Genomic DNA, 26914 nt, shown 5'->3' with positions numbered 1-26914 from the left:
CTCCCTCCAGCTCCCCTGCAGCCTCTACTGTTTCCACTTCGAGTTGCACATGTTGGAATCGATATTTACGGGCCTCTTCACCGCTTTTCTGCCGGAAACAGGTGGATCATTGCTGCCGTCGACCACCTCACCAGATATGCTGAACCTGCCTCTTTACCGGCTGCAACTGCTCGTGACGTCGCTGGTTTCATCCTTGAGAACCTTATCCTGCGTCACGGTGCGCCACATGAATTACTGAGTGCCCGTGGTCGCGTATTTTTGTCTGGTGTTGTAGAGGCCCTTCTTCAGGCGTGCAGTGTTGTTCATCGTACGACGTCTTCCTACCATCCCCAGACAAATGGAATGGTCGGGTCATTTATTGGATCCTTGGAGACATGATAGCTATGTATGTTTCATCTACCCACTCCTAATCGGACCGTGTGTAACCATTCATAACCTACGCCTAGAATTCTGATACGCAAGTTACTACCCGTTTCTCACCTTATTTCCTTCTGTACGGCCAGCGAACCTTCTTGCGCAATGGACATGATCCTACCATGCCGTCCCGACATCTGTGAATTGACACCTCTTTCTCAAGCCGCTTCCTATGCCGAAGATTGCCGTCAGGTCGCACGTGAAAGCACAGCTCGAAACCAGTACCACCAGAAAAACAACCGCGCCGGTTCCTCATGTCTGCCGCCTGCTTATCGTCCAGACTCGTTAGTGTAGCTATGAGTGCCCTCTTCGACTTCAGGCCAGTCGCCCAAGTTTATGAGTCGATACCAGGGACCCTGTCGTGTGAATACGCAAACTTCTCCGGTTATTTACCTTATCGAGTCGCTTACGCTATCATCAGACCACCACCGACGAGGACGTGAAATTGTCCACCTTGATCGCATCAAGCTCTACTATGTATATGGCCCTGCCATCCTGAACTCCACTTAATTCGCCAGGATGGCGTATTTTCACAGGGGGAGTATTGTAAGAGAGATGCCTGACCTGGTGACAAAGCAGAAAGAAAAGGAAAACAGAGACGTCACGCGCCGAAGACGATGAAGTTTTGAAGACGGCCAAGCGGACGAAACTCCTACTGTCGCTGTGAGCGCTGGCCTGCATAGCTGCTACGATAAGAGAAATATATTGCTGTGTATACCATCTGAACCGCTTCTTTACATTAAAAACGAATATTGCATTCAGAAGTGTCATTTATGCTTTGAACGGGAAACCAATAATGTCTGATGCTGAGTCAGTAAAAATAAAAAGAAAACAAATAAAAAAACAAAATAAAAATACAAACTAAAGTAGAGAAAAACATTGTCTCTGCGTTGAAAAGGATATCGCTTTATATCCATAACGGCGGAGTTTAGGTGTCCCCCTAATTTTTTTGTCACCACAGAGACGGTATCCAACCTTTGTATATACATTGCAATAATTATATATATATATATATATATATATATATATATATATATATATATATATATATATATATATATATATATATATATATATTGTTACGACGGGGATAAGACGTCGGAGCGCTGAACAACAAGACGATAGGGCAAGGAGCTCAGCTGACAACGGCAGCGCGTCCGGCACGAGAGTCCTCTTGTTTTCATCGTCTTTCTCCTTCACTTGTATTCTAAACATCACCTTCTTCTGTACTGTTACATTTTCCGCCTGGGCAGACGAAGCCCCCCGGGCGAGGTAGTTATTCGTTTCCACGAGAGTGACACGGCTTCATCCGGGCGACGTGGGGAACTTCGGTTCTGGCTGAACGACGACCACTTGCTGTCATACGTTCTTTTTGGTAGTTGACTTCACTGACGCGTTCAAGCACGACGTAAGGGCCAGCCTAATGCGCCAACATTTTCTGGGCTAACCCACGCTTTCGCAGAGGTCGCCAAAGCCACACTAAATCTCCAGGGGCGTAAAACACATCGTTATGCCGGCTGTCGTACCGGCTTTTGAACGCTCTTGCGAAGCGAGAATTCGCAAACGGGCGAGCCGGCGAGCTTCTTCGGCTCGACAAAGAGTTTCCGCGATGCGCGGTTCGTCATGGACGGAGAAAGGAAGATTGGTGTCTAGACAATACCGAGGAGGACGGGCATATAGCAGGAAGAACGGGCTGTAGCCAGTCGTCTCATGTGTTGCAGTGTTGAATGCAAAATTTATAAACGGAAGTATAGTATCCCAATTCTTTTGGTCAGATTCGACGTACATACATAGCATGTTTTTGAGTGTGCGGTTTGTGCGCTCCGTCAAGCCGTCGGTTTGAGGGTGATATGGTGTGGAATGCCGGAAATGCGACGCACACAAACGAAGAAGCTCTTCCACAACATCTGCCATAAACTGGCGGCCTCGGTCACTGATGATCACTCGCGGAGGTCCATGGCGGAGGATCACAGAACGGAGCAAGAACAGGGACACGTGGTGAGCGGTGGCTGAAGGAAAAGCTGCCGTTTCGCAGTAGCGGGTGAGGTAGTCGGCGCGAACCACGATCCAACGATTTCCGTCGGATGACTTCGGAAAGGGACCCATAAGGTCGATTCCGATTTTCTCAAATGCGCCACGTGGTGGAGTCACAGGATGTAGAAGGCCCTGTGGCGTGCAGCTTGCCACATATCGCTCAATTGTCTGGCGCATCTTTGGCCAATAAAACCGGTCGCGGGCACGATGGAGCGTTCGTGCTGAGCCCAGGTGACCGGAAGTGGGGTCGTCGTGCATCGCACGTAAGATGCACGAGCGGTAGCTCTCTGGAACCACAAGCAGAAAATTCGTGCTGGTGCTTGAGTAAGCCTTTTTGTACAAAAGGCCGTCACGGAGACAAAATGGGCTGGAAGCAGTGGAATCCCGCGCCTCCGCAAGCAGTGGCTCGAGGCTTATGTCGGTCCCTTGCGCAGTGCGCAGAGCCGAGGCGTCGGGAAACTCGGGCACGACGGAGGCGATGTAATGATCGAAATCACCAGAGTCACAATCGGTCGTAGGAAGAGGAAGACGTGAAAGACAGTCTGCATCGGCGTGTTTGCGGCCACTCTTGAATGAAACAGTGAAGTCGTACTCCTGCAGACGATGGGCGCAGCGTGCCAGACGACCAGATGGATCACGAAGGTTGACGAGCCAACAAAGGGCATGATGGTCCGTCACAACCGTGAAATGGCGTCCATATAAATAGCACCGAAACCGCTGAACAGCGAAAACTACAGCGAGGCACTCCTGCTCCGTAACAGTGTAGTTACGCTCAGGTTTGCTGCGGGAACGGCTTGCATACGCAATTACATGCTCGCCTGTTGCCGAACGTTGCACAAGCACAGCGCCAACACCAATCCTACTTGCATCGGTGTGGACTTCAGTCGGAGCGGAGGGGTTGAAGTGCCGTAGTATGGGGTGACGTAAGCAGAAACTTTAGTTGGCCGAAAGACGCGTCACAACTGAGGTCCAGTGGAAAGGGATGTCCTTTTGTAGAAGGGATGTCAGAGGGTAGGCGACGTCAGCAAACCTTGTGATGAATCGTCGAAATTAGGAACACAGCCCCAGAAAACTGCGGAGCTCTTTTTGAGTCTGTGGTCGTTGGAATGCTGCAACTGGTGCAGTCTTCTGTGGATCTGGCTGAACTCCATCGCGGTCGACGAAATGCCCGAGTACCAGCGCTTGACGTTCCCCAAAACGGCACTTTTTGGAATTCAGGACAAGGCCAGCCTTCTGTAGGCAATCTAAAACAACAGCGAGTCGCGTGTTATGTTCAGTAAAAGTCCGGCCAAAAATAACAACATCGTCTAAATAGCACATGTAGATTTCCCACTTGAGGCCAAGAAGTATTGTGTCCATAAATCTTTCAAATGTGGCCGGGGCATTACATAGGCCGAAGGGCATCACGTTAAATTCAAATAGGCCCTCCGTCGTAATTAATGCAGTTTTTTCCTTGTCAGCAGGGTCCATCGGAATCTGCCAATACCCCGATCGCAAATCAACTGAAGAGAAATAAGATGCGGAGAAAAGGCAATCTATGGCATCGTCGATGCGCGGGTGAGGATACACATCCTTTTTAGTGATGGAGTTGAGGCGACGATAGTCAATGCAGAACCTCCATTTTCCGTCTTTTTTCTTCACCAATAACACGGGAGAAGCCAAGGACACGAGGATTCCTGTATTACGCCCCTGTTCAACATGTCTTGGACTTTATCGGTGATGATCTTACGCTCTGACGGCGACACACGGTACGGCTTTTGACGGATCGGATGTGCAGATCTCGTGTCAATCCTGTGGCGCGCGAGACAGCGGAAAACGTTGCCAGCCGTCGGACTGCGCGAAATCAAAGACGGATAGGTGCTGGGAGAAGAGGTTCTTCAATATCTGTCGTTGTGAGGTGTTCAACGATGCGTTGATCATCGGAAGAAGCTTTTCGTCAGCAGGTAAGTTAGTAGCGGGGTTGTCTAGGGAAGGAGTAACGACAGCTACACAATTCGGGAGAGTTGCGCTACATGAAGCTAGTTTGGAGCCTGCTGGAAAAATAACTGGCTCCGATGAGCAATTTATAGTCCACAGTCCGGTACGGCCCTCTTTCACGCGAACCAAACAATGCGGCACTAACGCATTTTTCTTTACGCACTGTATATTAAGAGGTGCCACAGTAGCCTCAAAAGAGTCGTTAATAGCACGGGAGCAGTACACCTGGACACACACTGCAGAATGTGGCGGTATGACGACTTCATCACACACACACACACACACAAAACGTCTTCATAATTTGACGTCTCTTCCAAAAGTTCACGAGGAAGAGAACCACTAACACTTAGCTCTCCAGTTCGACAATCAACTGTAGCGCCGCATATACGCAGGAAGTCAATTCCCAAGATTACGTCGTGTGTAGATCGAGGCAGTACTGCAAACTCCGCCGGAAATACTGTGCCCCCCAAAGAAACTTTAACGCTGCATACCCCAACCGGATACAATATCTCTCCGCTTACTCCATAAAAATTAGCAGTTTTGTCCCAAACAAACATGACTTTGTTCTTCAAAAGTTTCTTAAAATCTAAACTCATTACTGAGACAGTGGCACCAGTGTCTACCAACGCCATCGTAGGTAAACTATCAACGAGCACATTAACCTTGTTCTTTAACATGAACACAGACGGAGGAATAATAGGTAGCAGCGCACATTGTCCAGCGACCTCACCTCCATTGGCCGCGCTGGCTAGTTTTCCTGCGTTGGGGTGGAGATCGGCGCCGTGGTGACGGGGATTGGCGCACATGAAATGACGGAGGCGGTGTCACACTACGGTTAGACGCTGCTGGAGAATGGCTCCGGAGCCCTTCGTTTTGAAAACGGCCCCTCCGGGATGGATGTTCTGGCCGATAGTTGTCGATATAGGGCTGGACGGTTCTTCGGTTCGATGCCATCGGAGGAATCCTGAACTGTGCGCGCTGATTGCAGTAGGGGGAAATATGACCCGCGACACCACACCTGTAGCACACTGGAAGAGGTCGGTCAAAAAGTGGCGTGTCAGCTGGTTCCTGCATGGTAGGCCGCGACGAATATCTAGATGGTGGTTCCGGGACGATGTAGTTGTCCGGCAGTCGGCGCGATGTACGACTGGTGAAAGGGCGAGGATCTCTACGCTGATGGCAAGAGAATCGTTGGAAACTCTCTTCCGGTCTTGGTCGCGGAGTGTATAGGTCTTCGCGGCAGGCAAAGTTGGTGACATTCGCGGACATCGGCGGGCACGCACCCCCATAGGTTGGAAGAGAATATACGTCCCCTCCGAAGCCATTGGGCCGGGCAAGCTGCTCACGTCGTTACATCTCATCTCGAACAATTTCACGGATGGCGCACAGGAGGCTTTGAGATGGCGATTCTTCAACACTAGCCACTGTAGTCACACTTGCGAGCCGTCCAAATTTCGATGTAATGCGACGAGTCTTCAGGGCCTCGAATGTTCAGCAGTGCCGGATAACGTCAGAGACCGATTTCAAGTTTTCCTTGGCAATGAGGAAGTGGTAGACATCTTCCGCAATTCCCTTGAGCAGATGGCCTACTTTAATTTCTTCAGTCATCCTGCTGTCGACGGTCTTGCACAACTTGAGTATGGCCTCTATGTAGGTGGTGCAAGTTTCTCTGGCAGCCTGGGCCCTCTGAGCAAGTGTCTGATCGGCCTGTTTCTTCTTTGCAGCTAGGTCGCCAAACCATTCCTTGATTGCTTCGACAAAACATTCCCAAGTTGTTAGGGAGTCCTCGTGGTTCTCATACCACATCAAGGCCGTTTGCGTCAAAAAAAGAAAAGACAACATTGGCTAGTTTAGCCACTGAATCCCAGCGGTTATAGCGGCTCACACGTTCATAATGAGTGAGCCAGTCATCAACATCTTCCCCTGCTTGACCGGCAAAGGAACGAGGCTCCCGAAAATGGTAGCGTCGCATTCGTGGTGGTCAGAGGCACATCGCGAGATGGGGGTAGAGGGTCCCGTGTTGATGTTCGGCGCTGCTCGGTAGTGTGCTGCATTCTTGTTGAAAAGGGTGGGAGACCAGCGAGGCGACTGCTCCAACGAAGCTCCAGCGCTTGAAGATGCGTCTTAAGGATAGTCGTACCCCGCACCTGACCACCAATTTGTTACGACGGGGATAAGACGTCGGAGCGCTGAACAAGACGATAGGGCAGGGAGCTCAGCTGGTCAACGGCAAAGCGTCCGGCACGAGAGTCCTCTTCTTTTCAACGTCTTTCTCCTTCACTTATATTCTAAACTTCACCTTCTTCTGTACTGTTACACTATACATATATATATATATTCAAATCGTTTATATATATAAATCAAAGAGGTCGAGCCCCGCCAGCTATCACTGATCCCTCAGTTACAGGATACTGGCCGCCTTGTTCCTGACATGGCTCCGTCATTGGCCCCTACCGTACGGCGTGCAGTGCAATATCACATCGCTGATGTTCTTCCGCCCAGCTTCATGCTCCCGCCCAGCCCCGTGCTACCGCCCAGCCCTGTGCTGCCGCCTAGCCCCGTGCCGGCCCAAGTAACGGCACCACTGACTTACGCCCAAGTTACGGCCAGGCCGTTAATGCCATCAACATCTCTTTCCTACCAGGCCGCTCCTTCCAATCTTCCTTCGCCTTTGCCTGGATCTGCATTCCATGTCCCTATTCCAAGGGTACGCCAACGCCCTACGAACCCTTGACGAACCGCCGACAACCGGCCAATTTGCTACTCTTGCGAGCTGGCGGGCCATGTCGCACGCCTTTGCCGCCAACGCCTTCCACCTTCTCGAGCTGACCTCTGGAACTACTCCTACGATACGGACCAGCCCTCGTCGAGAACTCCGCCCGGTTCCGACTTTGCAACTCGCGGCAATCAAATCTATACTACTCGCCGATCACCTTCCCCTCGTCGCCGTTCCCCGCCCCCCTTCGACGTTCTACTGGCACGGGTGAGGGAAACTAACAGTCGCAGTTCCCGGGGCAAGAACTGCGCTTGGTTGGAACTCTTCAAGTCCTCGGTGTTCTCCCACTAACGTAATACAAGTGTTTGTCGACGGCGTCGCAACACTCGCTCTTGTCGACACGGGCGCTGCCGTATCCGTCATGAGTGAAGCTCTTTGCCGTCGTCTTCGAAAAGTGACCACCGCGCTTTCCGACTTTTCGTTTCGCACCGCCTCATCACAGCGAATTCATCCCTCAGCGGCGTGTACGGCCCGTGTTCTCATAGAAGACGTCTTATACACCATCGAGTTTATTGTACTGTCTCGCTGCTCACACGACATCATCCTGGGCTACGATTTCCTTTCCACTCATGCCGTTATTGACTGCGCCCGCACGGAAGTTTCCTTTTTACCTCTTTGTGATACCGTCTTGTGTGACGTCCCGACCCAGCACCTCCACCAATTGTAGGGGGTGTGTCAAGTCAGTCTATGCAGAGGGATTCAGCTGCTCAGGATGAATTCGCAGCGGAGCGTCAGGCGTATCCAATCACGAAGACAACGACCAACTTCTTCGTCCTCGAGAGCGCCAGCATGCGATGCATGTCAGTGGCAATAACGATGAAGATTGCCACACTACAATAGCGGCCGATGTAGCTCAGTTGGAAGAGCACCGGACGCGTTATTCGGAGGTCGTGGGTTCGGTTCCCACCTTCGGCACGTTGTTATTTCTTCTACTTTGTGTTCAATTATCTTTCCCCTAATCAGATTACAGTAACAATTTCTGTGATTATCCAAGTAAGCAATAAAAAAAGTCATAAAAGTACCGTCCCCCACGCTTTCCTCGGCCTCGCCGACTGTCGGCTTCTTTCTTTCATATATATATATATATATATATATATATATATATATATATATATATATATATATATTGTGAAAAGGAAGAAGTGTACGACGAACATTCCAGTCAGTGGCACCGTGATCGCTACGTGTGTTGCTCAATGAACCCTCATCTTACATTTGGTGGAGGTGCCGGTTAAGATCTATCCTCTAGCCCTGGAACTCCGCAGCCGCACATTACCACCACCTGAGGGCGTTAACCACCAAACCATACAAGTTGGGTCGGCCATCATCTGTCCCGGCTCCCTCCGCCAGCGAGTCTTCGCCATCTTCAGCGGAACTGACGACCATGACGTCGAGGACGGGCTCACATCCTATAAGCGAGTGAGCGCATACAACAAATGGGACGCGGAAACAAAGCTAAGCAACGTGATTTTCAATCTCACCGGCGTAGCAAATCTATGGTTTCGAAACCATGAAGCAGAACATTCCATCATGGTCCGTGTTCAAAGCCAGCTTCTCTGAAGTTTTCGGCCGTCCGGCTTTGAGGAAACTCCGCGCTGTGCAGCGCTTGCGTGCGCGGTCTCAGCAGGTTGGCGAGAATTTTACAAGTTATATTGAGGACGTCGTCGAGTTGTGCATGCGCGCGAAAGCACAGATGTCAGAGGTTGACAAGATCAAGCCCATGCTGCAAGGCATCGATGAAGACGCCTTTCAGGTTCTGATTGCTTGAGATATCCGCACCGTCGCGGAAGTGGTCACATTGCGTCACAGTTATGATGAAGTGTGCAGACAAAGGGCCATAACTCGCGCGAACACCATGCACTCCGAGTCGCTTGCTGGCCTGAGAGATGCAGGTGAGCATTCTGCGCTCCTGCCACAAATCAAGAGTTTCTATTCAGGAAGAAGTTGCTCGACAGCTCTCCCTTATGTCCTGCCATGAAGAGCTTTCATCACACGTAGCTCCCAGTTTGCGCCAGATTATTCAAGAACAGGTAGTTGAATCTCTTCCTCCAGCCCTTCAATTCATGCATGTAGCAGCCCCGTTGACATATGCGGCTGTTGCTGCCTGACCATCACTTAAATAAGGTCCGCCGCAACCTGCCTACGTTCAGCCGCCTCCTAGTCCTGCTCGAGAACCTGCGCAGTTTATTTGACCGGCTCCGAGACCATGCAATCCCTGGCGTACGACAGATAACCGGCAAAATTGTTACACTTGCGGACTGGCTGGGCATATTTCCCGATATTGCCGAAACCGTCTCCCAGTGTCGGCTCCACCTACGTAAGGTTCTGGGTACTGGTAGACGACGCCTTAGTATTCCGCGCCTACCGAGTCTCTAGTCAGCCTTCATTTCTCCCCAGACCGCATAGCCATGTCCAACCGCCGTTCACCGTTGCCGCGACGCCGCTCTATCTCTCCGATGCGACGTCGACAGAACGCTTCACGGGAGGAAAACTAGAGGCCGCACTTCCTGAGGTGAGAACTGCGATCCCTTCGAACTTCCCAAGACCTCACCTCTCGCCGGACAACCTTATTGAAGTTATCATGGAGGGTGTTGCTGTCATGGCTCTAATTGACACTGGTGCTAAATTTCGGTTATGGACGCAAAACTATGAAGCTCTTCAAAGAAAGTGAAGACGCAAATTGCGGGACTTTATTGCGTATGGCCAGCGATCAGCATATCAAGCCTTTAGCAGCTTGCACCGCTCGAGTAGTTATCCAGAATTGCCTTTATACGATTGAGTTCGTCGTGCTGCCAAGTTGCTCACACGCTGTAATTTTAGGCTGGGATATCCTGTCGCGTCACGCTGCTATTATCGATTGTGCTCGAGCTGAAGTGGGGTTCTCGACTTTGTCCGATGCCTTACCAGACTCTGATTCATCGAATTCCTGTGCTAAAGCCCTCGTCGCCGAAGATATCGACCTTCCTCCCTACTCTTCTATGCTTGTTCGTGTCGCTCGTGCCGCTATTAGCGATGAGACAGTTCTCTTCACACCATCCCATACTTTCCTCGCCGGAAGTGCCTTCCATTGCCCTACGCTATGCTCGCTATTTCCGCTGTCCTTTCCATGTTATAGGTCTCTAATCCATTTAACTCCCCTACTGCTTTGCGCCATGGTGAATGCCTCGGCAGTATCCAGCCAATAGCATCTCGTGTGAGCTTTGAGAAACCTGACGACGCTCCGCACTCTGCGTGACTGCACTCAGCCCTCTTCACCTGCGCCCGCTCCCCCCTCTACAGACTTGTTCCTCCGTTCCATCGACGCCGATCTTCCTCCAGAGCAGCGCATGCAGCTTTTGAACCTACTACACCAATTTCGCTCCTCCTTCGACTCTCATTAAAGTTCTTTGGGTCAAACTTCCACAATCACTCATCGCATTGACACCGGCACCCACGCACCACTGCGACTGCGCCCCCATCGTGTGTCTGCAATCGACCGCCAGGCTATTGAAGAGCAAGTCGACCTAATGATCCAGAATGGCGTGATTCAGCCCTCAAGCAGCCCTTGGGCGTCACTTGTTGTCCTCTTAAAAAATAAAGATGGTTCTCGCTTCTGCGTCGATTATCGCCGCCTTAATGAGATTACACGAAAGGACGTCTACCCTCTCTCGCGCCTCGACGACGCTCTCGATTGTTTGCAAGGAGCCGAGCTCTTTTCTTCCCTAGATTTACGTTCCGGGTACTGGCAAGTTCCCCTGGAAGCGGCTGATCGCCCGAAAAATGCCTTTGTAACTGCCGACGGTTTGTACGAATTTACAGTTATGCCGTTTGGCCTATGTAATGCTCCGGCAACATTTGAGCGGATGATGGACACCATTTTGCATGGCCTAAAGTTGAAGACGTGCCTCTGCTACCTCGACGACATTGTCGTCTTTTATCCTGACTTTCACACACACCTCTACCGTCTGAAGTACGTTTTGACCTGCCTATCCGATGCCGGACTGCAGCTGAATTTGAACAAAAAGTTGTTTTGCCGCCCGCCAGCTTACCATTATCGGCCACGTTGTCTCCAAAGAAGGTGTATCTCCAGATTCTGCCAAACTTCGTGCCGAAGCAGCCTTTCCCAAACTGACTTCCATCAAAGATCTACATAGCTTCATCGGGCAGTGCTCATACTTTCGCCGCTTTAGTACAAATTTTGATTTAATAGCTGCTCCCTTGACATAACTTTTGTCCGGCAGTTCCGACTTTCCGTCGTGGTCGCCAACGTGCGACGACGCCTTCAATGCTTTACGCAGCATCCTCACGGCACCGCCTATCCTACGTCACTTCGACCCCACAGCGCCTACCAAGGTCCACACGGACGCCAGTGGTGTTTGTCTCGGCGCTGTGCTCGCTCAGCGCAAATCAGGCTATACTGAATACGGGGTCGCCTATGCTAGCTGTGCACTTACGAAGGCTGAATCCAATAACTCTGTCATTGAAAAATAGTGCTTAGTGATTATTAGGGCTCTTACCAAATTCCGCCCTTACCTCTATGGCCGCGCTTTTGAGGAAGTGACTGACCGCTATGCTCTTTGCTGGCTTTCCTCACTAAAAGACCCGTCCGGCAGACTGGCAAGATTAGCTCTTTGCCTTCAGGAATATGATGTCCGCGTTATTTATCGCTCCGGCCGAAAGCATCACGACGCCGATGCCCTTTCCCGCTGCCCCCTTACAGCTGATTTCGCGAGCCTTTCCTCTTCCGACGATTCCCCGCTATCGCTTCACATCAATGACATGCCGTCAGCGCAGCGGCAAGATCCTTGGATAAATTCTCTCCTCTATTTTATCGCCAATCCTACAGCTGCTTCTCCATCGCGTGCTCTCCGCCGCCATGCTTCCCACTTCGCCATTCGTGATAGCTTCCTCTACCGCCGCAACTACTGCGCAGATTGCTGCAAGTGGTTGCTAGTTATTCCCCGGTAGCTACGTTCGTAAATCTTTGATTATTTCCACGCTGACCCACAATCCGGTCGCGCCGGCGTCTTCAAGACATACACTCGCTTCCGGCTATGTTACAACTGGCGGGTCATGTACACCTTCGTACTCAAGTACGTTCGCTCATGCCTCACCTGTCAACGTCACAAGCCATCTCCTCAACGTTCTGCTGAAGAGTTGCTGCCGTTATCCATGCAGCCCATCACGCCCTTTTGACTGCGTCGGCATTGATTTATACGGGCCGCCTCCCTACACTGCAGCCGGCAACCGCTGGGCTATCGTAGCCGTTAATCATCTGACGAGGTATGCAGAAACCGCCGCACTTCTATTTGGCTGGTGACGCTGTGAAAGCCTTGCTCACCAAGTCCAACACTATTCATAGAACCACCTCCGCCGATCATCCCCAGACTAATGTCTCACTGAACGTTTCAATCGTACCCTTGACGACGTGCTCTCTATGTATGTCGCCTCCAACCACTCAAATTGGGACCTCGTCCTTCAGTATGTCACTTACGCTTACAATACCGCAACGCAGTCTACTACTGGCTTCTCTCCTTTTTTTCTTCTCTACGGCCATCACCCCTCTGCTACAATTGACACCATACTCCAGTATCAGCCAGACATATCCGAGTATACTCAGGCGTCTCAAGTAGCCCAGCATGCGGAAGACTGTCGGCAAATTGCCCGCGCATTGACGGCTAACACATAGTACCGCCGTAAATCCAACTATGAAAACCAACACTGGACACCGGACTTCTCGTCTGGCGCTCTTGTGTAGCTGCGGATACGTTCCAATGCACCTGGACTGTCTTCAAAATTTCTTGCTAAATACCTCAGCCCATACCATGTTCTGGAGCGCACCTCCGCGGTTAATTATGTGGTATATATATATATATATATATATATATATATATATATATATATATATATATTATACAAAAGTGTAAATGCAGAGGTTGGCGACCACCTCGAAAAACGGCCCGATACATTTTCCATCAAGCTACCTACCATTTACTTCACTATTTACAGGCCTTCAAAAATGCTGTTAGGTGACCGGCTGTATAAAGCATTCGCCAAGTGCGCACACCTAACTTCATCGCAGTGAGTACTGCAGAGCAAAGCAGATTTTCTTATCTGGGCGCTTCCCGGCTTTAAAGTGTGGGCGTGTCGCTAAGATGATTTTTTTTTCTTTTTTTTTTTTGCGCCTGGTATCGTTTTCGGCTGGTAAAAAGAAAAAAAAAAGTACTTTACGTAAATTCTATCCTGATGAAAACAATGCTGCTCTGTTGGGTCCGCACTTTGTTCTGCCTTCGGGCAACCATAAGTTCGCCACGCGTGGCTGAAACCCATACGTGGCCTTCTTTGGTTCATAACCCCTTTTCCAAGCATTTCATTCCAGAAGAGCCGAGCACGAGTTGGGGGGAAGTCTTATAACCATTGAAAACTGGTGGGTACTCGGCGGCATCAGGGATCGAACGTAATACTTCCCGAACGCGAGGCGGATGCTTTATTGCAAGGCAACCTTTAAGATTTTTTCTTTATTGCCGGTAAAGTTCGCATACAATAAAACCCGTCAGCTTAACTTCGGCTGACGTGAAAAATGAAAACTGTTTTATGCTCATCAGTTCATCAGATACACTTATCGACACAGGCGTTTGAGGGAGTGCAAAGTAAATTTCCCGCACGTAAGCCACACATTGAACAAAGTTTTCACGATTTAAACGAACCTGAAAATCTGCATGGGGCACTGTCATTCTGGTCAGCCAGATACAGTGGAGGCTCAGGAGCATAAACATGTATAAGGGCACATCACCATAGTTACCGACAAGGAGAAACTTGAACCCGTGTGACGTTAAGGGCAACTGTTTCATTAGGCATTGCTGTACAATGTGCTGAAATGCATATTCGATGATTTGTGGGTTTTTTTAGAGAGCATGCAATTAGTTCTCCAAGGTACAAATTTGCCTTTATGATGCAGCTATATTTTCTTTAACACCAGATTCAACACCAGCCCTTACTGGCATTCTCTTAATTCGCTTGAACACATCTTTCCCTGGGCCATCACACTCTGTGTGTATTGAATGTATGAGAAGGCGCACTCGAAAGGTGGTCTTGTTTATCCTGTAAATCTTATAGGCCATGAATAGACCTCTGAAACAAAAAAAAAAACGAGCTAAGTTAAAATGCTGAGGTATAGAAAGTTCCGGTCGATATTTGTCGCGTACGCAAGTGTTACCAACCTTGTGAAAGAAACGTTTTGCTTTTAACTGTCTATTGTACGAGGAGTGGCACGTACCAGCTAAAGTCCTATAACAGAATAAAAACTGTATAAAAATGCGCGAAGACTCGCGCCGAAGTCTTGGTAAGAACTGAAACCTTTTTGACGATCAGGGTGCCCTTTATGCCAGTTTGTTTGTGAAGCGGGGACGTCTTTAGCGAAAGGCAACGACGTAGGCTTCGAAGCCATCGCTTCGCGTTCTCTTCCAGTCTACGGCCAATAGAATGCGACTATATAGTGCTATGTTTCCTCAGAATCAAAAGGTATGACGTAACGTCTCAAAGAGTGCGGCCTTAGAACTCAGACTATAAAAAATGGTAGATAATTAGTTAGCCTGAAGACAAAAATTATACAGAAATTATATTATGTGGGTATTGGATGTAGTGTGGCACCGTTTTTGCCTCCACCTACGCGGGCAAACATTTGCACTGTGGTGATTGCAATAACAATTACAAAGGAAATAGATAAGCGTAAATAATGAGAACATTTACAGCAAGGCACATTTTCATTTCCGCCCCAAGGTCCAAATTTTAATGTGCTTATGTGCAGAAACAACTGGTTATTTTCACCTGCGGACATTGTGAAAAGTGCGTTGCGACTATTTGCGTAAATCACAAATTTCAGTTCCGTGTCCTTCACAGGTAGGTTTGAGGACCCTGTCGTTTCTGACAACCACCCTTCCGCTTGCAAAGGACATACTTGCAGGTCTTCTTTCAGCGAATATTGGAGATCTCAACGCAACGCCGCAGGCTGCGTGTGCGCTGTACGTCTGACATCATCTCATTGCTCCTTCTGGGAACGCTCATGCGGATGCGACGGCCCTCACTTCGCTCGCGAGCCCGGCCCGTTGACGCGCCATCTTTCATGCGAACTGCAGCACGGAGTAGTTTTTTTTACGCGACTGACCAGAGGTTCGGTAACTGTAGCGTCGGTATACACGGAGGCGCTCTAGGGAGGAAAGAAATAACGGGATCCGGACGGGCTACCGCATCTTGTAGCTTTCAGCTGAGAAACAGGGTGCCATAACCTCTTGACTACCGTGGCTGCAAAGCGTATTTCGTTTAAATTCACATATATAACATACTGTTAGTCTCGCCACTTCTTCCTACGTACAATCTACGAACGCCACTTCTCCAAATGGGAAGAAACTCAGTGATCGCTGCCGCCATACACAGAAACGTGAAACAACTCTCTCACCGCTGGAAGTCTTCTCACAGAAGAACATTAATAGGATGTTGAAGTTTGTTCTTCACACATGGAGGTAACCAACGTCGTGTCACGCACTCCATTGCATTTAATTAAAAAGGCAGTGTAGCTTCTATAGTGCAACAGCAATGAAATATGAAGTTGAGATTTTGGCTGCATTACACTTTTCCACAGCCTAAAAGGCATGACTGTCCTTGTATGTCCTACATGGGCGCGAATAAACGCAATACACTGGACTCATGCGCAGTGGTTTTCCTTCGCGACTAAAATACGACGTTAGAAATGCATGTTGATGGTCTTCAGGGCCCGGATATAACATTGCGTCTTCATTCAATTTTTATTCATTCTCTCGGTAACTCACTGATTGCCGTTCCGATGCACTTACCTTGCCTCAGGTAGGCTGGTCAGCGCAGATGATGTTCACAATTTCTTTGTAACCGTTGCTTCATACAAGAAAAAAAAATATTTGTCAATGTATTGCAGTCATTGAAATCTTTCTTTCACAATAAATGTAGCACAATGTTTACGCGAGTAATTCTCAGCACATGGAAAAAAAATGCTTCTTCTAAGTCTTTTAACAAGCGACGGCAGGTTCGTTGCACCGATGCTGAAAATATTTGTCTAAAATTATCTTAAAATGTAGATGTTAAGCGCGCAAACTCTTAAATGACCACATAAACACGCAGAAACGGGGCAAAACTATTACGGAAGATGCGGCTGCGTTTGAAATTTCCTCAGGTGTTCCGCATGCTGGATACCATGGTTGCAGCGCGTCGTGCGCGATAGTAACAAGAAAAAGCGCTGGCGGATGAATTATGCTTCTTAAATTTTCTTTCGTTGGGCGCAGCAATATTCTGCATAATCGCCGAGGCTTGCTTCGCCATAGTTTCTTGTGTACTGCACACGGAATGTCTAACAATAATTCTCAATGCCACTTTAGTAAATTATATCTACAATAAAACAATGACATTCTACATAAAAAGGAGGAGGGATTCGACAAATTGCTTGAAACGTAGAAAGTAAACACAGCGATAAGAAAACACGTAGCCAAACGAGCGCATATTATCCAAGAAAAATAGATAGAAGGCGACGTTTCTCATCGTGCTTAATCGGGTGTTAATATGTTTTATAAAAGATGCATTAGCAGAAAGCCTGACTGCCTCATTTGCGTTGCTATATCTTCCCTCTGTGATAAACTGTCGTGTGTCATCCGAAGCGCTCCTGCTCCAACGATGTTGTGAATCAAGAATTGGCATACGGCCAACCTCCCTAGAACCTGAAGAGTGTTAAATCGCATGTAGTAGCTAAGAAGAAGCCTGTATACATGTATTGCCCAGGGAAAGAATAAAGCTGTTATTTACTCGTGTTAACGGACCTCCTGACAGGGGATTACGCGTGAGTTAAGAAACTGCCGCTGCACGGACGGGAGATAATTTTCCTGCATGGAACTTCCATCCGTCGCCGCGGCGGTCTTCACACCCTTGTTGCTTCTTTCGGGGCTATGATTGCTCGGGCTGCATTCAGGAGCATTTTCATGACAACATGCAATCCCACTGTGGATGGGAAAAACCGAAACACGAACAACAGTTATTTCCTCGTTGCTTCCGCCTTACACTCAGTATATAAGCCAGTTGTAGCCGTTAGACGAGGCACAGTTCCAGCCTCTGGAGTTAGTCGAAAACGGTAAGCCTTTTTGTGCGCATCGCATTTTATTCATTATCGCTTATGAGTCCAGTTATAACAACACGTTACTTCATATACTAAATTTCTAGAATGCGCTCAGATATTTAGCGTCAGGTTATAAATGTATATTCTAAAGGCGTCGATGGCGCTGATGCAGTTTCATTGAAGAAAAAAAAAAAATGTCGACAGGGTCGTAGATTTTATTTTCAAAGCGGCCGGCCGCCAACCGTTTGCTTTTGAGCTTTTTTTGTGGCTGTTAGTGCCCCACAGGCCCAACTATGCGTGGTATATGATCGTGGCAATCATCTGTTCTTGTTTTTACGATCACAAAAAAAAAAAAATGTTTCTTCAGATTTCACATGCTGCTTTCTGATTACCTGGGATCTGTACAAAAGATCTTAAGACGCTCTATTTCTAGGAAACCTTCGCCACCAGTAACCAAGTCTCCCCCCTCCCCCCCCCCCCCTCCCTTAAAAAAAAAAAGAATACGAATGGTGTCGCCATTGCTCTATAACTTTTCGAGTAAAATAGTAAACTGCCTTAGGAATGGTGCAGCTTTATTCCTATGGCTGCAAGATTCCTAACACGTTTTATTTGCGGCAAGCAGTACTGGTCGCGTTTTAAAGGTTGCGCAAACGTTATATACAAGCCTTCTCCTAAACACCCGTTACAGGAACGCTGACAGCCGTCTGTCCTAAATGTTATCTTCTGTAGCCACGTAGCTCAGCAAGAATTCTCAGCAGTGGTGGTTTGAAACGCAGTCGCAGCGCATTAAACCCCAAGGTGAAGCGAATGGTTACCTTCTTCGTTATGATCTCAAAAGGAAACCTTTCCTAGTGCGACGGCCAGCTGTACTCCAACAAAAAGGATCATGCTTGATATACTAATTATGTCACTGGCTTAACTAAACACTATCATTCAGCCGTCTAGAAATAATATAAGCTGCCCTTTGACCGGAGTAGACTAAGTCTCAATTGATGCCTCGAAGCCATTTGAAGCATTGGGAATACGCAGTTAATTAATTCGATGCCCTATATACCTTAATTTGAAAATAAACTTGATGTGGGAGTGGTTGTTTGAAACACAATATTTAAAATGTGAAAAGAAAATGAGCTGCCTGGACGACGACCTCGAGCCCCGGCAGCACATCAACTTTATGCATGCTGAGACAAAAGAATAAATCAGAACAAAATCTTTTCGAGATATAACTATTGCATTCTTTCCTGTATGCCTGCCGTACTTGTTATTTTACCGAGTAAATAAATAATAAAAAAACAACTCCCGGTACAGCCCAGGTAAGTCATGCAAACTAAATATTGACCGCATTTCACTGCAAATACTACTTCTCAAAGGTATGTGTGTATAGAATACTCTATGTGCACTTCCAATAAAACAAAATATGGCCTAGTTGTGACTGTTGCAGAACCTCTGAGCATAAAATGGTCAGGACCGCGAAGAAAAAGAATATAAAGGCGCGAACTAGTCTTTGTGTTCTTGGTTCACGCGACCCGTGCTTCATCACTTATGCATTAAAATATGTGCTGACTTGTGTTCCTTGGTTGCTGCGCATAATCAGTATATCAGTTTCAGTGTACGCAGATACTTTCTATACTGCACGCCTAATCAATCTCCGTTTATAGTAGCACCCGAAGCTACCAGAGCATAGAAAGCACAAGAAATATCTGAATTCATTCGCTTCCTGCACCGTCGGGCTTACATGTGCTAGTTGCGTTAGGAAGTGTATCTCGCGGCTACTGGCTTAGACGGCCAAGTAAATTAGATTTTTTTTTTTTGCTTTTGCCGCCATGAAAACATTTTTTATCATGTGTATACGAAACATGCGAAAAGTACAAAATTGAGCTAAATATCTTTGTATCCTCAGGGACATACATCTGTCGACAGACGGCGACTACAGCACAGCCAAAATGAAGGTCCTGGCCATCGCCCTCATATTTGTTCTTGTCGCTGGTAAGCCGGCTCGCATGCAAAGCCTAGTCACTCCTATGTCTATGAAATGCTGTTTATTGTGAAAACACTTCTAGCCTAGCACGATGGATTGCGTCAATTTCCGGTTTCTTTCCGGCTAACTGAGCGTCTTAATTAAAAAAAAAAATCCTAACATACCTTCGCTAACATGGCAGCACTGTGACTTGTGATGAGAGACCAATACTACCTTGAGTACCATGGCCAAGGACAAGGCCAAAACCAAGCACGCTTAATTACCATAAATAAATCTGTGTGAAACACAGATATGGAAATGGATTCTATATGTGTCTGGACAAATGACCGAATTATCCCTTCCTAGCCTCATTGAACGTGTTCGGTTTAAGCCTAACAGACCTAGCTAAGCCTAAAGGTGTTTAATGTCACATTACAGTAGCAAGTTGCTCCCTGGAGTCTGAATACAAATACGAGTCCGAATTCCAAGCGAGAATGGGCTCAGCTTACCCTAATAGGCCTATACCTGTTTAATGCGAAATCACTTCCAGTCCTCGCACGTAAAACTTGTGCATCGCTATGGCTAAACCAGTGTCATTTTTTAAAATAGAAATATGCAAATAAAGTTTGCACAATCTAGCAGGATAAAGATATTAAGAAGTCTTAAGCTTCCTTGCACCAATGGAGCACTCTGGGACTCTTCTCATGTCTGAGCGAAAATCGGCTACTGTGTAGAAGACAAAGGAGGATGCCGTATTTTGTGCTCTTCGCTTCGGGCTTCCTTCTACAATGATAATTATGACACTTATTTTTCTTAACGCGAAAGCCTTTCTAAGCTGTAGACAAGGTCGTGTCCGCAAAACGTGTTCGCAGCCGTTGTGTTGTTCTTCGAGGAGTTAGGATAAAACAGATAAATGTGATCAATAGAGGATAATATGATGATGCTGTAGAGAAACAGTCAGTCATAGTGTCTTTAGATACATTTTGTGTATCGGTATCAGGTATCGAGTGCTGAAAATGAAAGTATTGGAGTATCGGTACCGAAAATACATTTTTTGTGTATCGTGTATTTTAACGATACTCGATACCCTGCAAAATATTGAAGCCACTGTGTGTCAGACATCTGGTCGACGGCGCTCACTCAGGTGCTAGTACAAGCCGGGAGGCATTTTTTCTTGCAGTGCATCCTGATTTCCCTCCTGCTCGAACTTTCCTTCAAACGCTCTGTCTCCTTAGCCTCCATCTATCCATATTCCCTTTCTTTAAGACTGAAGGAGCCGATTGCGAGTAGGCGCTCATGAGGTTGTTTACTTGTGAGCACCGAGTGCGTACCGCGAAGCCGCTATACGGTTAACAGACACGCGAAAACAAAGAAACACCAAAGAAGACAAACAGGCAGTAAGGACCACGCGCACTTCATCCCTAGCTGCTCTCCCATGCTTTACAATCCCTCTCCTTGTCCGCCTCTGAGGGATGTGATTCTTGCCAAGCAGCATGCTCAGTGTACTGACGAACTCAGTAACTTATGCAAGACCGTAGCTCTCAAGACTCTTGTGCTTCGCATGCCGGCTTTGCTTGGCGGCTGGTAAATGAGCGTCTAAGGCCTCAGTCGCGCACGATGCAGTCACCATTCTTGTAGCTTACAGCGTTTGATTCGAAACAAACATCTTTCTTCCACTAAGGTTTTTCCTGTAAAAACTATTACGTCTAAAATATCAAGAAATACATGACGTAAAAGCTATGTAACTGCACGTTTCTGTCACATAAATTTGAATAACAATACATGGTCAAATGATTTTGCCAAAAACATTTCAGCGAAACTTGAATAAAACTTGTCAAGGTACCCTTGTTTCATGAAGCAATAAACTGTTAAAATGTATTTCAAATATGCGAATTGATTGACGTCATATTAGCCCCTCTCCCAAAAGAACAATTCTTTCTTTTATCTAAACCTTACTAAGTTATCAAGAGACGCTCTTGAATCTTGACTTTGTTAGCTACCTTCAAGGTCCTCGAGTCGACGCGGCTATAGGCCACTGTTATCTTTTGGTAAAGGGCGCCTTCATCAAATGTAGCAGTGCGGGATGCTCGACTAATTATATAGAGAGACTTTTCTTATTTTCTTTGTTTACAGAACGTTCACATGGCGGGGATATTTCAGAATTAATAAAAACGTTCAGCCATTTTATTTTTGTTATCTTCTAGCTTCTTACACAGACTGCGAGCTTCAAATGTCTGCTATCGCACTAATATTAAAATACCTGCTTAGTTCCCCACGCGCACGCAGCATTGAGCCTTATAGCAAAGAGAAAACGGAAGGGGCCATCGGGTAATTAGGAATTTAAAGCTACAACCAAAGTTTCAGATTTAATTGCATGTAGCCATGTTCTCACAGGGTGGTTCGTATGAAGAACACTACCTTAAAGAAATTGTTCCCTAGGCTGCTTGTGGAAGCTTTGTAACCATTGTTTCAATTCAGTGTGAAGTACTGACAAGGCCAGCTGCAGAGACAGCGGAGCTTCAATTAATCCGTACTGTCCAATTTGTTTAAGCCCTTTCAGAGTAAGAAAAACTGTGATATAAGTACCACTGAAAGTTCTAGAAAGCATGGTAAAATTTTCCAGCTTCGCTAATGATATTACCGCCTTTATCACATTGGGATTTCAGAGATTATCGAAGTATCGAAGATACTGCATCGAGTATCTGTATTGGAAATCGATTTCGGTTCGGTATCATGTATTGGTATCGGAAATACAATTTTTAAAGATATCAAGTATCGCTATCGACGATTCTTTTTTGAAGTATCTTGCCCAGCCCTGGAAACAGATAAGTTGATAGAATGAGCAGTTAATTATAATTAGAGGCAAAATGTAAAAGTAAAACCAAACATACGTCGACATTAGCCATACGACTAATGCGACGTTTAATTGATGTGACGACACCCCAACAGGAAGTGGATGTGTTTCTGACCTAATAACTGATTGTCAGGAAAGGAACGGCGCTGTATGTTGCTGTGAACCCCTGAACCGCGCCATAAGACAAGGGAGGAAGTTGAGAGTGAAAGCAGAAAGAGAGAAAGGGATACCGTAGTGGAGGGCTGCGGAGTAAATTCGACCACCTAGGGATCTTTATTATGCAATGACATCGCACAGCACATGGACACCTCTTCGAATCGCCTCCATCGAAAGGCAGCCACCGGCGGTCGGAACAAGGAAAGAAAATTTCTGATGTGCGGCCCCAGCCCCGACCTTGCTAGGAAAATCTATACAAGGGGATCGCGGTCTACCGTATGCAGCAGCAGCGCTCAGGCTTTCGCATTTCTCCAGTGCAGATTCTGCAGTGCTCTCGTAATTTTTGTTTTTTATTCTCAGATAAGTGCCTAGTAATGTCATGCAGTTTCTCATCTGGAGGCAGTGAATGACCTTGACGCACTTTGGGACAGCTTCATCACGGGGCATATATCTGTAAGAGGGTACATACATCTGATTTTTAGCCCAATTTTGTTTATAGTAGCTTCAAATGTCTCCAGGTCTAAAAACATTTTCAAGGACCTTGGCGTTATCGTAGTGCCGGTCCTACTCTACCCAAGTGTTCTTGCAGGTCGTCTCCAAGAAGTCTGTTAAAATCACAAGCTGGTGATTTCATACTTTTGAACTGAGATTCAGTATTTCCCAAATCAGCAGTGAGTCAGGTCAATTCCGCTCAGGTGTTCATTTCACCTGCTTGTAACGCCGTATTGCACTACCTCAGTTCTCTTCATCTTGTTCTTTAGCCGCCTTCGGCAGTAACCCACAATCTGATTGAGTGCTAAAGGAAGCACACAGAAGCAGGACTCTTGTTTCCTCCCCACGTCACTCGAGAAAGCTTGGCGTGTTTCCGTACTTTCAAGTTTCACGACGTTCCGCATTTACACTGTTCCATCAATGCATAACTTTGTGATGCAAGTCTCTATGAGGAAAATTCTACATTTAAGCAGTAATTTTGCCGCTTTCATCAAGATGAAAAGTCTTCTAGTTAAGAAAATCTTGTGGTCAGTGAACAGAATCATGCTTATAGCCGGAAGAGTCTGACACAAGTGTAAGCGTAGACGCAGATTTCTTCATCTCGATCATCCTAATCTTGAGTGGTGCTACCAAACCAAGCGATCACTGCCCACAGACATGACATCGCTCTAAACAAAACATATGACCATGCAATCATCAAGTAATATTCATCAAACGTTGTTACTTTATGGTTTATTCGCTATATGCGGTACAATATGAAAATTGAATGTGTACAACACCATAAAGAAAGATTTGCAAATTAGCGGTTATTAACACATGGCAAGTATTACAGGATATTCGGGGGCCAACGTGAGTATGAAATTGTGAAGTCTGAAAAAATACATATAAGTGTAAATACGAATACTTAACTGTTTCTACATTTCCATAAGTTCAGCGTGAAGATTCCTGTTATGCTATGCCCGTCAGTAAGACATGCTTGAAATCGTGTTTACCTTCTAGGAAAGATGCAGTGCTGTTTACAAATGCTTTCGACGAGAATTCTTTCGATGCACGTTGTTTTTAGCGGCTTAAGAATTTTTTGATTTTTTTTTGTTACCATTTACGCAGGACTCGTCAGCAGCGAGGTTTCTCAGGATGTTGACGGAGAAGTTGCACACGTTAGAGTTCGTGAGTATAATATCATGACTTGATTAGCGTTTGGAAAAAAGTGTAGTTTTTTGTTTCGAAGTCTGAAAGCATGTGCAATTGTTTTTACATATTTCAACTCATTTTAAAGAGGCTCATTGTTACTGATGATGCTCGACCAGCAAAATAAGCAGAATATTTACGATGTTCTATTTGAACTCTATTTTCTAGGTCGTGGCTTCGGATGCCCATTGAACCAGGGCGCCTGTCATCGCCATTGCCGTAGCATCGGACGTAGGGGAGGCTACTGTGCTGGAATCATCAAGCAAACCTGCACCTGCTACCGCTCATAGAAAGACGATGAGATGGCTGGCCGAAATAGGACATCGTTGTCCTCTTAACCGAAATTGGACATCGTTGTCCTCTTAAGCGAAACAAAAGTTCCTATATGAAGTTATTCAGCAAGCGCTTAACAAATGACAGCGTCAGCGCGACTACTTTGCAGCTTAAATTGTTGCTTCATTTATATTTCTTGTAAATCCTATGTGTGACATGCTGATGCTTATTACGATGCTTCAATAAATGATGAGAAAATGCAGTATTCGTGCAAGTGACTCCATCCTACTCGGGACTTCACTTGCTGTACTCACGTCTGGCTTAAATGGCTGTACAACATACAAGAGTGTGGAAATAAGGAGCCGGTTACCAACGCTCATCGAAACATGCATGCAGAAGGGAATGTTTTTATACTTGAATTCTAAGTTTGTGACATTAGTAAATGGTAGAATTATAGCGTAATCATTTTTTGGCTGAAAATTAATTGCTTAGGAGGTAAATGTAAAATAAAAAACAACCACTCTTCCCTGGTGGAATCCGCATCCACGATCCCCGAATTCCCCGTAAAGGGCTCCGAAGAGCACGAAGACAGAGATCGCGCGTCTGAACGGCAGCGAAACATCTATCCTGTAGGTCATGATTATAGAACCAATGAAACTCTCTTGGATACACGCAGCGCGGTTGCGTATTACCTGTTGCCTGCGTTAGCAAGAAGATTGGCCATGCTGAAAAGCAGTGTTTACATTTTGCCTTCGCCCGCAGCTCAGCAGGGACAATCCTAATATTTTGCAAAGATGATCGTTGTCACCTGGTCCACGCCCTCTGCGTATGTAATTAAAACGTAGGAGCGTAATCAAGGGCTCAGAAACCCCCCACCCCCCTCCTACCCCCTTCTAAAAAAATCATTCTCAGAGCGACTTCGAAGCGGCAGCTGTCACAGGGGTACTTAAACAACAAACGGTGTAACCGTACACTGCTTCCTAAAACTCCCTCATACCCCCTATCGTCCCTCATAGCCGATATCTGTTTGGCATTTCAAACCTAATACACATTATCAAGACGTAGTTGTTGCGCGTTAGCTAGCATTCATTAGCTAATATTTCTTGGCATGTGCGTAATATGTGTTGAGGATCTGAGCTTATATATCATGTATCTGTTCACATACAGCTGCGCTAGTTTGATAGATTGTAAATTAGCTAAGCACAAAAAAAAACATATTTTAAGAAGGTAATGCTAATGAATGAAGCGCCACAAAACCTGTCTTCTGCTACCCCTACAAGTGAGCCGAGATAGCAATGATAATTTGTTGATGCGACTGCCGCACTACCACGCACGCGAATATACACACCACAATATGTGGGGTTTGTTATCAAGAAGGCCGGATGAGAAGCGACCTGAAATTGGAATTGCATAGGAGTCATATACATATAGCTTTGAATTGTTCAATAGGAGCTTTTCCTGCGTTAAAGTTCGACGAATGAGCTAATGCTCGTTTAACGCCGACTTAAGCAGCAGGAACGTGAAACTAATTCGGATGTCTAACGCATCGATTTTTATGTCTAGGATACAGCGAAAAACTTGCTGGAATGCAGTGGTGCTGCGGAAGTATTTTCGGAAATCTTTTGCAGCATCTAAAGAGCAGTAAGTTGTGGCTACCATACAAGCGCGGTCACGGAGCAACCGGATAACCGCAGTCCCCAAAGAAACGCCCACACGGCAGCGTCCCTGTCGGAACAAAACGGCGGCGCACGAGAACAGCTCTGGAATATGGTCTACACCAGCCGGCCACAATATGCGTGTAGTCGTCAGGAAGCGAAAGTTTTGAGCATATATAGTATTCAGCTGTAGTGATGATGATCGCGCTAGACCGAATATGAATGGCCATATTATGTGCCCCGTCAACTGAGCTGTACTTTTTTTCTGAGGCAGCGGAGCCAAGATTTCTCTTGTTCCGCAGCGCACCACTCGAGCGCTGAAGACGAGCGTCCTGAGAACTGTGCAATGCCAGGAAGGTATCCTGCCCTGCAGGAATAATAGAGGTGAAACATTTTACGCAGTAGCATGTTAGAAATCAAAGTTCACAGGAAAGAGGGCGTGTTGTGAGCGAGTGGCTATAAAGACTAAGCGCATAATCAGGCAGCACTTCGTGGTCAACGTCCTCTTCTTATCGGGAACTTCTTAGAAGGGCGTCAAGTGTGATAAAATCCACAAAAAATTCAGCACGACAGACGAGAAAAAGAAAGCACAAGTTGCGCTTAAGGTGTGGTGAGCTGCAGGAGGGAACCGCACCTGAAAGCAGCTCAGCGGCACCTGATGTTTAGTTGAAGCTGCACACCGTGAAGACAGCAGCGGGTGTCAGAATCGTGTCATGCAGGACAGAAAGGAAGCGATAATTGATAAATACCAGGCAAGGGAAAGAGCCCAGCGTTATGATAACCTAAAAATATCGCCCAGATATCATTCCCGAGGTAAGTCTGGTCGCAGCTATCGTACTAGTTAAATGCACTCTCTTGCGTTTGCATGGCTTATTTTCTTCTCCAGTCGTTACTCCAGTACTCCAGTGGAACCAACGCAGTCTCCAGGGATGCTTTCATTTCTGCTGACGTAAAGAATGCCGTTGCAGCCGTTGTCGGAGCGGCAGTTGTACATTCTGCCTTAACCTCACCCACAACCAAGTATATCGTT

The 26914-nt window shown here is 46.8% G+C and overlaps 1 protein-coding gene across 1 annotated transcript; it reads left to right on the top strand.

Moving 5' to 3' along the window:
* The first annotated feature begins 17298 nt into the window (after positions 1-17298).
* On the top strand, positions 17299-24491 carry LOC146202559 (4 kDa defensin). The gene is made up of 4 exons (XM_084584803.1): positions 17299-17327; positions 19210-19295; positions 23876-23935; positions 24125-24491. Exons 2-4 carry the CDS (start codon positions 19253-19255, stop codon positions 24244-24246), a joined length of 225 nt encoding a protein of 74 aa, XP_084440929.1. The 5' UTR covers positions 17299-17327; positions 19210-19252; the 3' UTR covers positions 24247-24491.
* Positions 24492-26914: the final 2423 nt, after the last annotated feature.

This window comes from Amblyomma maculatum, chromosome 1 (assembly GCF_055883805.1).
Source record: "Amblyomma maculatum isolate TAMU_Amacu chromosome 1, ASM5588380v1, whole genome shotgun sequence".
NCBI lineage: Eukaryota > Metazoa > Arthropoda > Arachnida > Ixodida > Ixodidae > Amblyomma > Amblyomma maculatum.
This window is presented reverse-complemented; position numbering and strand designations above follow the sequence as displayed.

Excerpts from the sequence above, each read along its gene's own strand:
- LOC146202559 (XM_084584803.1), top strand. The coding sequence starts at position 19,253 with ATGAAGGTCCTGGCCATCGCCCTCATATTTGTTCTTGTCGCTG. Across the intron at positions 19,296-23,875 it reads CATATTTGTTCTTGTCGCTG|GACTCGTCAGCAGCGAGGTT; the intron begins GTAAGCCGGCTC and ends CCATTTACGCAG. Across the intron at positions 23,936-24,124 it reads AGTTGCACACGTTAGAGTTC|GTCGTGGCTTCGGATGCCCA; the intron begins GTGAGTATAATA and ends TCTATTTTCTAG.